The sequence below is a fragment of the Carassius auratus genome, unplaced genomic scaffold (assembly GCF_003368295.1).
Source record: "Carassius auratus strain Wakin unplaced genomic scaffold, ASM336829v1 scaf_tig00028507, whole genome shotgun sequence".
Classification (NCBI taxonomy): Eukaryota; Metazoa; Chordata; class Actinopteri; order Cypriniformes; family Cyprinidae; genus Carassius; species Carassius auratus.
This window is the reverse complement of record NW_020525698.1, coordinates 148,077-166,463: the sequence shown is the minus strand read 5'-3', so window position 1 is coordinate 166,463 and position 18,387 is coordinate 148,077. Positions and strand designations below refer to the sequence as shown.

At 37.0% G+C, this 18,387-nt stretch overlaps 1 protein-coding gene across 1 annotated transcript; it reads right to left on the bottom strand.

Moving 5' to 3' along the window:
* Positions 1-2,034: 2,034 nt before the first annotated feature.
* Positions 2,035-5,847, bottom strand: LOC113079557 (protein shisa-5-like). Its single transcript, XM_026251794.1, has 5 exons — positions 5,687-5,847; positions 5,316-5,472; positions 4,230-4,351; positions 3,236-3,427; positions 2,035-3,156 (listed from the first exon to the last, which is right to left on the bottom strand). Exons 1-5 carry the CDS (start codon positions 5,745-5,747, stop codon positions 2,993-2,995), a joined length of 696 nt encoding a protein of 231 aa, XP_026107579.1. The 5' UTR covers positions 5,748-5,847; the 3' UTR covers positions 2,035-2,992.
* Positions 5,848-18,387: the final 12,540 nt, after the last annotated feature.

Here is an 18,387-nt window from a genome sequence, read left to right as displayed (position 1 = left end):
GTTTTTGGCACATGGTAGCTGGTTAAACCAGCTACTCCAAAACGGTCTCCTATTTATTTTTGTTTCTTAACTTCACCGTTTATTTTCATGATTGCATATGTCAGAACTTAAAGTAGCTACACACTGTTTGTATTCCAAACCTTAAAGACATGAATCATTTCTGTGATGAATTCCATGTGAAACCACCAGGACTTCAGTCTCCAGTGCACTTAAAGCTGCAGTAGGTAACTTTTGTTAAAATATATTTTTTACATATTTGTTAAACCTGTCATTATGTCCTGACAGTAAAATATGAGACAGATAATCTGTGAAAAAATCAAGCTCCTCTGGCTCCTCCCAGTGGTCCTATTGCCATTTGCAGAAACTCCATCGCTCCAGGTAAAAAAAATAACCAATCAGAGCTGCGGTCCGTAACTTTGTTTGTGTTCAAAATGTAGAAAAATGTATATAATAAGCGAGAACACCATGAATCCATTTTCCAAACAGTGTTTTTAGCTTGTCCTGAATCACTAGGGTGCACCTATAATAAGTGTTTATATTCGGACTATTTTAGATTGCTTCCGGGGTACCGCGGCGGAGTAACCCAGTACCTTTGTGATTCTTCATAGACATAAACAGAGATAAGTAGTTCCGGCTACGATGTTCTTCCGCAAGACGCAAGCAGTTCTGTTTAGAGCGTCAAAAGCTAGAGCGTCAAAAGTTCCCTTCCGCAGCTTTAAAGTCGGCATGAAATGAATATTCACTCTATATTAATTCTACATCGTGCGTTATTGTTTATTTATTTATATAAATTATTTATATATTTCATTTATGCATATTTACTTTTTTGCCTTGCAGTTTCGAATTCAAATCTTATAACTGTATCTTCCAATAAAGTGTCAATTGGATGCATACTTCACAATCTTACCAGAAGTAGGTCAGGTACTTAGTAGATAGATACTGTGAATTTGGACATACTACTGTTTTTGGCCTATACTATATATAGTAGGAAACTATGCAGTTTTGGATGCAGCCAATCACATTCAGATCTGCCTCCATCCAATCAGCAACCAACTTTAATCTTTTGGTTTAATTCTTAAAGTCATTTGCAGTTAATATGCATCTTTTTTTTTTTATCAATTATTTGCAAGGAACCCTAATGACCCAAAGGAAAATCTCATAGTCCGATCATGCTTTAATTTGGACATTTCAGTAGTGTTGCATGCTTCTTGTGGGAATTTCCAAATTTGTGCCTATATTAAATCTTTAGCATTAATGATTCATTCTTTCGATCTAATTCATCTCAATGAACGCGTTCACATATGCTAATCTTAGATGTGGAAGTAGACAAGAGTAGGCGGCTACAATGAGAGGAGTGAAGAGTTCAGTCAAAGAAAGATAGTTCTCACTTTCCATAGTGAATCAGCCACCCACAAGACATTGCGTCATTCACAACCATGTGCTGTGTTACTAATAAAAAATAAGTTATTTACATTCTGTTGCTCTGTCATCAAAACAGATATGAGGGACAAGACACCAAAAGAAGAAGTGTGGCATGTGTCACCAGAGAGATGCCATTTAGAAACCAAATCAAATAAACATTTATTAAAGAATTGTTCAAAATTATTTTGAGTACATTTTCAATGTATGCTGACTTTGATTCAGTTTGAGGATAAGGAATAGCATTATGAAGAGCTGAAATATATAATTTAAAGGAGAATAAGGTTCCCCTTTCTGGTACATGGTATATGAGTTAGTTTTGGATGCCTAAAAAAATGCCCAGAGGTGTAGCAAATGTTTCCAGTGTAAGTTAAATGAATTAGATATTTCATATGATTTGGTTGTAAATTGTAAAGTGCTACATATTGCATTGCTGCAGAGATGAGTGTATTTTGTAAAACAATTGCAACTGCTCAGTTAATTGCCATAATTATCCCAATTGTCATTCGTTAATAGCATCATGTTCAAAACAATAATCTACTAATCTATGATAATAAGAGTAAAAAGCCTATATACAAAATAATATTTAAATACATAAGTAAAAAGACTAAACACTAGACTAGATTGTTTCTTTTTTATTTCACCAGTAGGTTGCGCCATATACATTCAAGGTTTGGATGACTTTGTTGAGTTTGACATCCTTTAAATATATTTTTCCCTTCTTTCAAGCATAAAAACATAAAAAACAACAGTTAAACATTTACAAAATGTATAGCCGTTAAACAAATAGGCTGCTTCTCAAAAAAACTATGTAACCTGAAACAATACAATAAGGAACTGTGAATGACTGTGGTTTCCTATAATGCTTTAACAAAGGTTGCTTTATCAAATATTTAACCCTTCCTACTTTGACAGCCATTTTGAGCTTAAAATCTTTCATGTGCATTTAAACTTGCTACAGAAAGTCAGTGGGACTCGTGACATAATTGTGGAAATTTTGTGACAGTCATTGTTGTTCAAGTGCGGTTGCATTTTTTTTAGACCCTCAAAGGAAAAAAACTAAAAATAGAAAACTTGTTGACACTTTGTTTGAACAGAATCCCCGTCACTGTCATCTGAAATGTAAACCCCTACACAATCATATTTATGAGTAACACTGTTAATGAAAATATGAAAACTCAATAACAGAATTACGTAAACTGAAACGAAAGAACATTACATTTTATATTGTGTAACAGTACAGTTCGGTTCTAAAATAATAATCTGCATTAAAACAATTCACTCATTGAAAATTGAACTGAAATTGTATTTTCTTGTAAAACTTACTAGTAATCTTTGCTTTATTTACAATTCCCAAAAACATTTTTCCACAGTTTGCCACGGAGTGAAAACGAAACTGAAAGAAATTACTAAACGTAATAACGCAAAATAACTCAATTTAAAACCAGTAATAACCTGAGTCTAACACATCCACTATTTTCGTATAATCCACATTAAATTTGGCCACATTCTTACTGCTTCGCGAAATGTGCGCCAACCTCCACAGTCCAGCAGTTTGACAGAAGGTTGCGCTTTAGTAAGCGATGTTTGGTGGCTGCACGTAGGCGGGGTTGTAGGCCGGCTGATTCAATGTTTCTGAAGGCATATACATGACCCCCGGCTGGGCAGGCGGCTGCATGGGGTACATGGCCTGGCCTCCGTCATATGCACTCTGACCAGTGGGATATCCAGGACTCACTGGAAACAGAAAAAATAGTTACTTTCCCAGAAAAGACTACTACATGGTTTCAGTCTGTCGAGTACTAGATGTTCTTACTGGCCACGTGATATGAGGGCGGGGGTCCTGGTGCATATGGCTGTCCCTGATACGGGCCCGTCTGCATTGGCTGACCGTAACCCGGTTGAGTCGGCACTGGTTGGTATTGTGGGTACTGGCCCGCCTGCATTACAGGCTGCTGCTGAATGAAATGTGCATTTGAGATTGTAGTCACATGAGCTCCTGCCACAGCTGAGGGGGAAAAAAACGAGACAGAAATCAATTTACAATTCAATTTTACCACCCCCTAAATAATATATAATATATAATTCCCGTAATGGAACTGATCACCCAAAAAATGAAAATATGCAGAATATTTGTTCACCCTCGGGCTGTCTAGGATGTAGATTAGTTTGTTTCTTCATCAGAACAGATTTGTAGAAAAATGTAGCATTACATCACTTGCTCACCAATGGATCCTCTGTAGTGAATGGGTGCCGTCAGAATGAGAGTCCATACAGCTGATTAAAACATCACAATAATACACAAGAAATCCACACCACTCCAGTCCACCAGATAACATGTAGTGAAGCCATGATAACACTTCCTTTAGTGTAAAATCCATACCCATATTTAAAATAACTGTAAAATAACTGTTTTTGCTTGTAAGGGGTGCCTGGTCTGTGGTCTGTATTTCTCTCCTGATTCAGACAAGAAAGTCAGAAAGTGGATAAAGCAATATTATGGATATTTAACCGGTTAAAAATGCCTTAATGACAAATTTGGCAGCTTTTGCTTCGTGAGGCATTAATTGATGAACTGGAGTGGTGTGGATTACTTGTGGACCATTGTGATGTTTTCATCAGCTGTTAGGACTCTCATTCTGACGGCACCCATTCACTGCAGAGGATCCACTGGCGAGGAAGTCATGCAAAGCTACATTTCTACAAATCTGTTCAAATGAAGAAACAAACCCATCTACATCTTGGATGGCCTGAGGGTGAGCACGTTTTCAGTTTTTGGTGAACTAATCGTTTCACACTAAAACACTTACGTCTGGGTGTTCTACACATTTTATAGATACAGCAGCAGGGGCAGACGCAGCAGGTGATGAACACAGCGATAAGGATCACACCCCCCGTTATTAATGAGCCAATGACAATATTATTGTTTCTTCTGAAGGACAGATAAAAACATGAAGCAACAAGCATTAGAAAAGCTCTTTAGCATATATTAGTATAATCTATAAAATCTAATGAATATATTAAAATCTTGTTAACACTTCATTTATTTAAATGCCATTTTTTATTAATTTAATTAAACCACACAGGTTTAATTATAACACATTGGTTACTGCTGTGGTTAGTTTGCTTTGTGCTGGGACTATTAAAAATATACAATATCAAATCAGGATTCTGCAATCTATGCCACTAAAAAAAATGTAAAGCATTTGTTTGCGTAAAATATTTGTTACAACATTTTATTTTCCTTATTTGGTCATGTCCTGTTTTGCCTAGGCCACCATGTTAACCCCTTCAAAAAAGTTGCATCATGCTTTATCTTCAAGTTGACCTCTTTTTAAAGCAATGACTTAAAATGTTTGTTCTTTAAAGAACAAAGTGAGGGCTAAAAGCGTAACACACCAACCTGTGGGATGCATTTTGCAAAATGCATCACAAATAGAACACAGCCTCGGTAGGAAATGGTGGGAGGTGCGAGAAAAGATTAAAAAAACCTCAGCTAACACGATCCGGAAACCAGAGATAAGAACAGGCCAGGTACATTTCAAGATAGGGCTTTACGTTTGATTAGGCTCATGATCAGGTTAGGATCAAAAACTGATATTAACAGTATTACACGGGACACTTTGAAAGTAGAAATCACTGGATTGTACAATCAGTGCCTCAGTTTACAGAATTATCACTAGATCACAGTTATGGATGATGAGGGAAATTAAACCATAAACTGACCCAATCATGACATTGGTCATTTTTGATGATTCAATCAGTCAGGTGGTTATTTGAAAAATGTCCTTTGTGTTCAGAAAGTGTAAGATAATCTTAGCCTACGTCATGAGAAACTTTAGGGGTCTAACGGACATCTGTAGCTATAAAGAATGCATTGACTTAAAGGTCCTTACAAAGTGCAGAGGTTTTGATCACTTTCGGATAACTTTAAATATCCTGTGGAGCAGCAGTATCTGCGATCGCAGGATCCACAGCAATGCTCCCGACCATAGCAGTTAATCCAATTCTTGAACTCGTTATTACTGTTCAAGTAGCTCTTACAGTCATCACCTAAAACCAAACACAAGAACAGCAGAAAGGCGACAATCAAGAGAAAGGAGTTAAAATGCTATAACATTGTCATTGTGAAGTAGCTACCGTTTAATCAAGCGCTGAATAAATGATTTTGTACCTGGCAGCCATCGGTAAACCGGCCCAAAACAAGTTTAGCGTGTTACTTTATTTTATTTTATTTATTTTTTATATAACATTTTGTGTAACTTACCAGCTTTTACCGTGAATAAACCTGCAGAAATGAGCAGAAGAAGCGCTAAAGTAGACGCCATCGCGCAGCTCTTCCTCTATAACAACACTTTCTCTTGGTGCCTGAAGAAGCCTATTTCCAAATCTGCTCGCGCAGCGTCTGCGTCTCGAGACGCAATGACACTTCTTTACTGTTTTCGGTCTGCACGCAAACACTTGGAGGAAACGAAAGCGAAAGGAAAACAGTCAAAAACTTGTTGAATATGTCAACTGAAACATTAACCAATGCAATCAACATTTGTTTGTGATTTGTTCCAATAAATATATCCCAAATCTTTTTTTAAGAACAGAAGTTTTATTCTAACATACACTGCAATGCCGTTCAAAAGTAAGCTATGACGCAGTGTCACGTGATCCTTGAGAAATCATTCTAATGTGCTGATTTATTATCAGTGGTGAAACACTTGTGCTGCTTCATTTATTTATTCAAAATAGAAAAATCTTTACTTTCACTTTTTTATCCATTTAACACATGCTTGCCGAATAAAAGTCTTAATTTCTTTAAAAAAGAAAAAAAAAAAGGATCATGTGATAGGGAAGTGTGGAGAAATGATGCTGAAAATTCAGCTTTGCTTATTAAAATAGAAAACTGTAATTTAAAATTATTGCGTTAATATTTCACAAAATATATACATTTTTTTCCTTTATTTTTTATCAAATAAATGCAGCCTTGATGACTAAGAAACTTCTTAAAAAAAAAAAAACATAAATCTCAAACCACATAATCAGGGTTGTATGGGGCTTGACGTGAGGAATAATCTGTTGTTTGGTAATAACAGATGGGATTTATCTTTTTTCCCTTTACTTTTTCAAATGATAAGTTTCTTGTTTTCAGTGTCTGAGTCAATCATCCCATTGCAAAATATTTCTCGTTGCTCACTGTATTTCACAATCATGTTTTCAAAACCTCACACTATAGTTATGCAAGAGTGGCATGTGAAAAAATAGTTATGCAGCTGTTTTAGCACAAAACAGAAAAAGAAAAAGTTTAGGCATTTTTAAGAGCTCTGGCTCTCTGCCTCAACTCAAATGTTTATTATCTGCTAGTTGCTGTCTTGCTTGCTGGAGCCGGTGTCCTGAAATATTCCAAGTATACTCTGCAGGAAGGTAAGGGGAGTTACCAGATCAGGGTGTTTTTAGACCATGATACCTGATTGGCTGACGTCATAGTGATGGGAGGTTTATGGGTGGGGTTGGGTAAGGAGGATCATTTTGATTGCATGATTTAAAAACACCCAGCAGTCTGGAAACACCCACAAGGTCATAAACACCCACTTTTGCTCTGCAGAGACCTAAGTCACCAAATATTCGGTGTCTGAGATATTCGGTGTCACTGGGAGGAGCATAGTCAAATCAAGTCAAGTCACCTTTATTTATATAGCCCTTTAAACAAAATACATCGCGTCAAAGCAACTGAACAACATTCATTAGGAGAATATTAGCTGCGTTTACATGGACACTACTAATCCGATTGTAATAAGACTAGAAGCACAATCAGAATAGAAAAGTCACATGTAAACGCGTCAATAAAATTTTGATCGGATTGTAAAGGGTGGATAATCACTTTTGTAATCCGCCCGAGAGGACATGTAGACACTTGATTGGATTGAAAAACCGAAACTGGAAAGTACTGCGCACGCGCAGTGACGTAGAAACGTTCTGGACTTTAGAAAGAGGAAGCGAAACTAGACCGCAAGGGATATCTGGGTATTTTTGTAAAGGCTAGAGGCATATGACCAATGTCTCTTATCTACACTGAGACATGACTTCAGCTCACACCCTCCCCATTCAGAGTTTAGCTTCTTCTCATCTGACTCGTCTATTTACTATTAACTACTTTTATTTTAAGATACTTAGTATTTTTATATACTTTGTACTCTTATTAACTTATACTAAACCACCACCCACCGTCTGACTTTGGATTGAATTCTGCATCGATACGTTTAGTGGACAAAATGCAATCGGAACAGATTGTTTATATCCACTGCAGAATAGGTCATTAAAGAACGATCCACATGTTTTTAATATTAGTAGAATATCCACCAACATGTTCTTTTTTCCAAAACCCTTTATCCATTAAATATGTTTTATTAGGTCGTGCTTAGTTTGATTCCCCTTGATTATCTTGATTCGGAAAGTGTAGGTTTCAGGAACAGAATGTAGTAAAACTGGTCAAATAATACAACATTTGTATCATATAGTATACATGTTATTTATATAATGCATTTGATTTGATTCACCACTACAGTGATAAAGGACACATTCTGTTGGCCATCATACACACAATCCACCATTCCCTGCATCGGATTAAAAAAATAAATCAAAACAAAAGTTACCTATGTCTTCATGTATCTGTGCAATAGTGGCCTCATTTATATTTGTAACAGATACATTAAATACAGACAAACAGCTTCTCCACACGAACCGCAGTCTGGTTGTAAGCTGTCATGCACTTCCATGTGACACATCTTTTAAAGTTGTTACTTCCCAAGAGTCTTTATATTGTTCCTCAATTTTCATTTCCCACAGGTTTGCCAGCCTATAACAGGCTACACACTTTAAATGATATACTTATCAAACAACATACTTTTAATAGCAAAACAGAAGATTGAAGAAATATTTAACAGCTGTTGGCCTATTTATTTGTAGCTATTCTAACGGTAGGCTACCTCTGGCAAATCAGTGGCTTTAATCATTGAATAAACATATAACACCGGAAACAATTTATAACATTTTGTGCACAAACAAACAATTATACTCTAAGCTTGTTTAACTTCGTTCGAAATGAAATGTAATTTGAAAAGTAATGTAATTACCTTGTTAAAAAGCTTTTGTGAACCGGTGAAAACGTGCTAATATTTTCAGAGTTGTTTAAGAGCGTATCGAAACGTATGAATATTCATGTTTACTCCGCCCTGTGACACCAAATATCTCAGAGAACAAATATTTCAGAACACTGGAACACACACCCCAAGGCAGGTCTTAAAGGTGCAATAGATAATTGTCTTCAGAAACATTTTTTGTTATACTGGTTGAAAGTCTCTTCACATCCCGATAGCAATCATTAAGTTAAGTGGTTTAACGTGCTTGAACTGTGTTCCAATCGATATGATCCCTACACCGTGTTCATTGCTCCCTACTCCCTGAGCAGGGGTTTACTTCACTTCGGAACACGTACTGGAATTGGGAACCGCTGATGTAGCCTATTGTAGTAATGTTGTCTGGTATTCTGGTCTGTGAGCATAAATGCATTCAGGGGGCGTGGCTTTGGATAGCGATTGTAGGGAGGGTAGGACGTATGCTTTCAATGCTATCAGGCTAATATTAGCATTTTCCAAGATAATTTTAAAAATTACAAGTAGCCTAGGCTATAGTAAATTTGTTGAACTTTTTGTTAGAGACTTAAAATGCGCTAGAATTTATTCCTACCAAAACTATAAAAATAGGAATGAAAGCAGGTAAATTTATTAGGCAGAGATGTCCTTGCGTTATCCTGCGGGCAGCATGCTAATGTTGATTAATAGGCTCGGAGAAGTATTTATCACCTCCAAATGTTGATTTAGAATGTTACAAGTTGTGGAGCAATTCAGGTGAGGAAAGACTTTGTCTATTCTCAGAATAATAATAAAACAAACACAATATAACCATGTAAAGGCCATTCATGCGAGCACATTTAAACTGAAAAGAATGCTTTAATTTGAGCCACTACTCCACATAGAAAAAAGAAAAAAACAGACATGCCAACTAGTTACTGACCTGTTGCAAATACACTACTGAAGCGGCTCGATATCTTCTTGGTAAAGCGAGATTCACGTGAGGGAATCAGTTCGACTGATTCATTGAAAAGATCTGATTGGACAGATTCATTCAGAAATAACAGCCAAGGAGTACATTTTAAAGTTCATGCTTCATGTCTTCATAATTTGTAAGTATTTTCATGCAATATTTAAGGTTTAAGGAATTAAAAATTGGATATAATGAGCTGTCCCTATTGTACTTTTCAGGTGCTTTAGCTGTATTTTGAATTACCGTATTGACCTGAATATAAGACAGTGTTTTTTTTTTCTTGGAAATACTTCTGAAAAAAACGCGGTCGTCTTATATTCAGGGTCTAGAATTTGACAAAACGTGGCACCAAAAACACATAAGAAACAGAAGCAGAAATCCCAGTGAAGTACTTCACCTTCACATCATTGTCTTTAAAATAATCCTCTTCCTTCAGTCTCCTGTTCTCCTCCAACAAACAGTTAATTTCTGCACACTTCCTGATGTTCTGCAATGTCCTCATTTGAGTGTACATCATCCATTTGTGAAGCATCATGTGCTACTAGTGGTGCAGGTACAGCATGATCCCTGTGACAGCTGCAGTCTCCTTGTACTCCGGTTAAACAGTCCAGAGTACGTTGCTTTAAAGGGTTAGTTCACCCCAAATTTTTAATTAGGCATTAAATTACTCACCCTCAAGTCATCCTAGGTGTATATGACTTTCTTCTTTCAGACGAATCCAGTCAGAGTTATTAAAAAAATTGTCTTTGATCTTTTAAGCTGTTTAATGCCACTCTGTGGTTGTTGCATGCATCGGTCCAAAAGAAGTTAAATAAAAAGCACCCATCCATAAATAAAATGTCTCACATGGCTCTTGGGGGTGAACAAAGGCCTCCTGTAGTGAATCAATGTGTATTTGTCAGAAAAATATCCATATTCAAAACGTAATTATCACTTTAATGTAGCTTGAGCCAACAGTTGTACACGGAAGCAGCTCTGGGAGGACGATGAGGTCAGCATCGTCTAGTCGCCGCAACTTTTACATGGTTTCGACTAGGTCCTGTCGACTGAACTGTGTTTACTAAGAGTGACAATATCATTGCCAGTCTCATTACGGTTCTGTATGTGAAACTTGACATACTTAGTCGAGCCAGGATCCATTCACAGGTCGAAGTGAACGAATCTCGGCTACTCAGGTAACCTCGTTGCTTGTCAAGATTCTGAATGGATAACGTACAAGCGCTGCCTTATGTAGAATGGGATCCCCTCATATGTTGTGTGCTTGAACGCCATTGGTCAATTTCACTGGCGTGATCCAGTAAGGCTTCTGTAGTATCTGGAGGAATGAGGAAACCCATAAGCATTGTAATTAAATGTCCTGTTCCCTCATCTCAGGGAATCAAGGTTACATGAGTAACCAAGAGATTTTGCTGTAACCATAGTTTAACCATGGTATTTGTAGCATAACTGTGGTTATACAAATTGCGGTCAGTACGCCCCCCAAAAAAACCATTGTTACCACACTTACGATAAAACCATGGTTAGCTTTTGTAAGGGCTGGTGCCAAATACTATGGTAAATTAATACAGTATGCATGCCATTTATCAAATTACTGTATGATTACTGGGATCATATTCAAAACAATAAAAAGAATCTGTCTCTACTATGAAAATAAGATTAAAAAGCATCTACACAAAAAATTTTAATATTTAAATACGTAAATAAAACTAATAAAATATATAACATACTCTATTACAATTAGATGATTAGTAACAAAACAAACACTAGAGATTGTGTCTTTATTTCACCAGTAGGGGGCTTCTAACACATTCAAGTGCTGCAAGAGCACCAAACTCTTAAGCAAGTTTGGACGACTTTGTTGAGTTTGACATTCAAAAAAAAAATGTGATTCTTTCCCACGTATAAACTTATATAACACCAGTTAAACATTTACAACATTTATAGCCGTTAAATAGGCTGCATCTGCAACAATGTCAGCTGAAAATACACAATACAATCTGAAAAGGAACTGCGAATGACAGTGGTTTCCCCTAATGCGTCAACAAAGGTTGCTTTAGTAGTAGTAGTAGTAGCCCTTTATTGTCACCAGAGTATGTGAGCGGAGCGGAGTGGGAGCGGAGCGTGGAGTGGAGCGGTGTGATTTTGACAGGAGCGAGGAGCGGATTTTTTAAAAGCGTTGTTTTTTTCACTCGCTCCAAGAGCACTCCACCACCGCTCCATCACGAGTACAATTCATGCCAACGGCCGGTAAAATCGCAATTATTCACGTTAAACATATTTAACTATAGCTTGATAGAGATGGATCTCTCAAATCAGAAGGTTACAATGACGACAATAGCCGAGCGGGAAGTTATAGGTTAGTTCTCAAGGAGTTTGTCTGTTCCTTTTACTGAATATTTTCGGGTCAAAGCATGATTTAAACAGTTACAGCACATTCACACGCAGTCGCTTTCGCAATAATGCATTCAAACAAATGTAATCTTACAGTGTTACTTCATCTGATTTTGAATGAGCATAAATCTGTAAGAAATGCATTGATCTGTAGATAAAATAAAAATGTACTGTTATTTTCATCACAAACAAAATTTGCACAGCAGAATACAGTAATTATACCTTTTAATGCTGACATCCATGTTATTAGTTTGGCATGTGGTAGGAAAAAAAAGTTTGCACACAATAGCCTAAGCCACTTTGAAACTCTCCTGTTATTTTATTTTTTATTTTAATATAGGCTACACTATGAACATAACATTTCAAACATACTGAAATACTTTAGCCACGGAGCGGAGGCGGAGCGGAGGCGGAGCGGTGTTTCTGGTATCACTGAGCGCGGAGTGGAGCGGGAGCGGGAAATTGTGAACCCGGAGCGGAGCTGGAGTGGAGTGATTATTAAATGCTCTGAGCGCGGAGGGGAAATTGTTGCCGCTCCACTCCGCTCACATACTCTGATTGTCACTAGTCACAAGAACCAGCTAAATTAGCCATCAAACTGTCCATACTTATATATACACAACATACATACAATATGACAAGGGGGTAGACAGGACAGGAAGACAGGGGATTGAGGAAGAAATACAGCATAACATTAGGGAAGCAAGGAGAAAAACAACAACACCCCGACTATGCTTCTTTGGGAGCACAGTGTGAGAACAGGAAAAACACCTCAGCAACAAAAGCACATAATCAATACACCATAAACACACGACTTTGCAACAGGGAATGGAAATTGGGGGGTGGAGGTAATCCAGCGAAGGCAATCAGTCATCCGGTCCATTAGGTTCCCCCGAACACTACGTCCATGCTTTTATCATGGTCTTACCATATTATTTTAGTCTATTTGTTTCAATTTAAGGACAACACTATTTGTTTTACTAACTAAATTTGTAAAAGCTTCAACAGCTGTTGTGAAACTTTTATACGTCAAATACCTAATGTACTTCAGTCTATCAGAACTATAGCTACATAATTAAATAATTAGCCTATTAAATAGAGTCTGAAGAAAAATTATTTAAAAACCTTGATTACTTTCTGTGTTCTGATAAATTAAATAATTGTGCTTGTAAATGTCTCCTTATATTCCCTTTGCATTGCACCCCTAAATCTTTCAACTTTGGGGAAAAGGTAAGCGTCATTCCTGTTTAAATAACAAAGTGACAGTTTAACAAAGAGTAACGCGCATCAATCTGGGGATGCATTCTGCAAACTGCTTTTCAGAGAAACATACCACAACAGAGAAAAATACCACAGCCTCGCTCTGTAGGAAACGGTGGGTGGTGCAAGAAAAGTGAAAGACAACCTCAGCTAACAATTGTTAGAAAAGATAGGGTTTCGAGTTAAAGATTTACATCAACAATTAGATTAAGATAAAAAAAAAAAAAAAGATTTAAATAGAAATCACTGAATTGTGCGGTGCCTCAGTAGATCATGGATGTTAAGTCAAAATCAATCATTAACCGAATTATGAAAATTTTAATTTTGGAAGATTCAGGAAGTGACCTGTGAATATGACCCGTTCTATGAAAAAAAATAAAAATAATAAATTGACCCCACCAAAAAAAAGATCCCCCTTTCATGCAATGCAAAGGTTCCATATATGTCAAAGGTTCTTCGTGGAACCATTTATACCAATGAAGAAGATTTATTTATGAGAGTGTATGTCCAAAATGTACAATAAAAAATGTCTCTTTCCTGTAATATGGTGCAAGATTGTTTACACAAATAGAGAAGAGTTTAAGATTTCTGCTATTTATTCACCATACGTCTGAAGTCGGCTCAGTGACTGGTTGATTTGCTTGACCACAAAAACACAATAAAAGTGTACAAAGGACTGTTTTCACATGTAGAGATGATACATCAACTTTTGACCCTTAATTGTTTTGTTTTGTTTAAAATGCCATTTATTGACCTTTAAACAAATTACACTCACATATTAGGTTAAAATGAAGAGAAACAAACAAACAGCGGGTCATTGGAGTAAATAAAAAACAAGTTCACAAAGCAAGTATTACCTTAGAAAGGGCAAATGTACATGAATGACAGTAATACTTTTACTCTCAACACAGTCTTATGAGCGTCTGTAGTAGATGCACAATTCATAAAAGCAAAGCAGTGTGGAAACTAACAATTCTCTGTGATCCAGCATTGATAGCAGGCCATTTTGGGGGCGTGGCTAACTGGTCTTTGGTGATTCCACATAATCAGGGTTCTGTGGGGCTTGAGTCGAGGTGTAGTTCGTGGGAAGCGCTGGTTGAACCGGTGCTTGTGGAGGGTACATGATCTGACCACCGTCATATGCAGCCTGGCTGAAGGGAGCAGGAAACAGACCTGCTGGAAAACAAAAACCAGCAAAGAAAATTTTGGCTGGTTTCCCTTCATTTTTCAAATGTAAAGTTTCTTGTTTTCAGTGTCTGAGTCAATCGCGTCATTGCAAAGTCATTCTCCTCACCTACTATCACCACAATCCTGTTCTCAAAACCTCACACTGTAGTTACGCAAGAGTTTATTCTTGGCATGTGAGCAAACGGTTCTGCGCTTTTTTCCCCCACAAAACAGAAAAAAAGTAGTTTTGAGCTTCCACCATCTTTGTCTCTCTGCTTCCACTCGCATTTTAATTTAGCAAATTTGTTGAATGTGTTTTGTTACAGACTTAAATCAATCAAGTTCTACAACAATTGGTCTTGTAAAATGCGTTAGACTTTATTCTTCCCAAAACCATTAAAATAGGTAGATATAAAAGCAAATAAATTAATACCCTCCACATTATTTTACCTATCGTTTAACACTCAGTGCCTGTATGTTTATTATGATTGTTGTAAATTTTTCAGGTAGATGTTTGCAGATCTTACCCGCCTCCTGATATGTGGGTGGTGGTCCCGGGACATAAGTTTGCTGATATGGTCCAGTCAGAATGGGATGCGCCCCATACGCTGGCTGTAGGTGATTAGCCAAAGGCTGTTGATCTGAGTATTGTGGGTGATGTGTAGTCGTGAGTGTGGTATTTGACTGCACATCTACGAAAGATGATTTGAAAACATTAAATATGTACAAAACCCACATGCAGCTCTTTGTACACACATTTTGACACTTACGCTGCGCATGTCTTATTAATCTTTTGGCCACGCAGTAGAAGATGATCAACACAGAAACGGCCACTGCGAAAAACACTAATGGGGGCACAATGTCTTCCATTGGATGTATGACTTGAATATTTATTCAAATAGGTTTTTGCTTCTGGAAAGATTAGGGGAAATAAACATTAGAAACTTTCAAAATTGCATGTTTCAGCTTTTGAATAACATCAGTCTATGAATAACAAGCTAAGCACTGTATCCAATATATCAATAGGACGTTTCCAATCAAATAGACATTTCGAAAATGTCTTTAAGATGTTTATGATTTAGAATGTTAGTAAAACTGACACATCAGATGCTTCCAGATTAAGTGATCTTTAACAGATATCTTGCAGATATAGGCCTAGTGTGCTATCATCAATCAGTTGAATTTATGATCAAATCATTCAGCTCAGTTTTGTCAGATAGTTCGACTGATTCATTGAAAAGATCTGACTGGAAAGATTCATTCAGGAATAGAACATAGCCGAGCAGTAGATGTTAAAGTTCACACTTCATGTCTTTATAATTTCTACGTTTTTGCATGCAATAAATAAGGTTTTTAGGAATTTAACCCTTTAACTGTCACCCCATCCCATATACGGGATGCCTACATTTACTTCACTATATTACAATGAAATCTAATCTAATCTTGACAAACTATATATCATTGGAAAGGTCTAAGACTCACAAATATATATTTTACCAATGTTTTTTATTAAAAATTATGTAGGAAAAGTAATAGGTTAATTTATGACAAGAGTGCACCCTCAGAAATCTAAATTATAACAGGAGTTTTGACCTTTGTTTAAAAAAAAGACATCTTCGTTGCCTTTTTTCCTATCACATTTTAGAAATCATCAGAAATTATATATCAACTGAAAACTTAAAATCTCAAAATTCATCCTTTAAAACCCATTTTAAAATCAGACATTGCATTACCATGTAAATGGTACATCAAAATCATGTTACAAAATGTTTTCAATCGTGATTTATAAAAATTTAAGTTTGGAACGTGCACTATAAAGTCTATGTTCAAAACTGTGAGTGGCAGTTAAGGGGTTTTAAACAGCCATGCAGTACTTGTGAATATAAAAAATAATGTGACAAATAGAGCTTTTAAAACATCCGAAACAAATTACCAGTACCTTTTTACATTATCTACAGATTTTTCTTACAGTCTTTCATGAAACAAACAATTAGACACTTACCTACTTTCACCACAAATAAAAGTTCAGAAGAACCGTATTGTTGTAGACATAGAGCTACTCATCCTCCTCAGTCGCTTGTTTCGTCCTAATGGTGTATTTCCGGAGACTGCAGGACCAATTAAACCATGTTTTTCTTGCTGTTGTATCTAAACAATCCTGATAAATGGCTATAGTGCCCCTCCCATGCAAGAAACTTTCAACAAAACCAAAACCCACCAGTGTAACATTTGAAGCATATTGATTTTAAATACAGAGTCATATAAATACTCACAGACAGAACATGTCTGAGACAAAACACACTCCTGAAAACTAGATACAAACAATTTCCTCTTCAATTCTGAACTCTGTTTGTCATCTTGACTCTTGCTTCATTTGATTGGCATATAATGAATTGATAGACACATTTCACAAGGTAACAAATTTATAGTTGCAAAATATCTCTACCAATCTAGGATCCAAAATAAAAAGACAACGGATGCATTTTTGGTTCAAATAGAGAGGCAAAGACACAAATTCAAGTGTTTAAAGCAAGTGTAAACTTAATGGTGAACAAGAGATCATAAATATGGCAATACTAAAAGGATACTCAACCCCAAAATTAAAATTTTGTCATTAATCATTTACCCCCATGTCGTTCCAAACCCGTAAAAGCTTTGTTCATTCTCGGATCAAAATTTAAGATATTTTGGATGAAAACCGGGAGGCTTGAGACTGTCCCAAGTGAATTACACTGTCAAGGTTCAGAAAAGTATGAAAGACATCATCAGAATAGTCTATCTGCCATCATTGTTCATTTGCCATCACTCACTATGCATTTTCATACTTTTCTGGACTTAACTTTTGTGGCAGCCTCCCGGTTTTCATCCAAAATATCTTAAATTGTGTACCAAAGATGAACAAAGCTTTAATTGGTTTGGAACGACATGGGGGTAAGTGTTTAATGACAACATTTTCATTTATTTCAACAACAGCAGAGCAGAAATATGTAACATTACAGAATGCAACAGTTTGGATTTAGCTACTGGTCTTGATGACTGAACTGGTGTAAGAAGGGTTGTACGCTGGTTGAGGTGAGGTGTAGTCTGTGGGCAGTGATGACTGTAGAGCAGGGGTACTAAAACTCAGTCTTGGAGGGCCGGCGTCTGGCAGAGATTAGCTCCAACTTGCCTCAACACTACTGCTGGGAGGTTTCTAGTATGTCTAGTAAGAGCTTGATTAGCTTGTTCAGGTGTGTCCATTTGGGGTTGGCTCTAAACCCTGCAGCACCAATTTGGGCAGCCCTGCTATAGAGGATATGTGGCCTGACCACCATCATGGATGGGAAAAGTATACCCTGGACCTACTAGAAACCAAAGACAGCAATCATTTTGATGGTTCGCCATCTTGGCTCAAATACTCTTGGTGATCTAGTTTTCAGACCTTACCAGCTCCCTGATATGAGGATGGTGATCCAGTTGACATTGGTTGGCCTCCATAAGGTGGGTTATGGACCCGGCAGATGATGAACAACGATGATACCCTGCACTGTTTGAGAAAATCTGGAAAGCCATTATCCTTGATAACATATTAGTCTTGCGTTACTACACCTTCAGGTCTAAAGGTACTAAAGGTCTGGAATTGATGGCAGCTTTCATTGGCCAAGGATCACCCATGAGGCCGTTTGACTGACATGTCAAACAACCAATCACAGTACATTTCGTTTTGTGTCACGTTTTGGGGCGTGGAAATGTCACCACAATAACAGGCCGATGTGTAGAACTCTCGGACATATTTTAAAGATTCTATGACGCCAGATGTAAATATTTGACATACTATTGAAAATCCAGTATTTAGTTGATCCTGATACGCAGGAAGACTATTCCAGAATTTGGGAGCCAAATGCGTAAAAGCTCTACCTCTTTTAGTGGACTTTGCTATCCTATGTACTTCCAAAATTCCAGAGTTTTGTGACCTTAGGAAGTGTGATGGATTGTAGCATTGTAGAAGACTAATTAGGTACTGATATTGAACTTAATAGGTAGCCAGTGCAGAGACTGTAAAATTGGGGTTATATGATC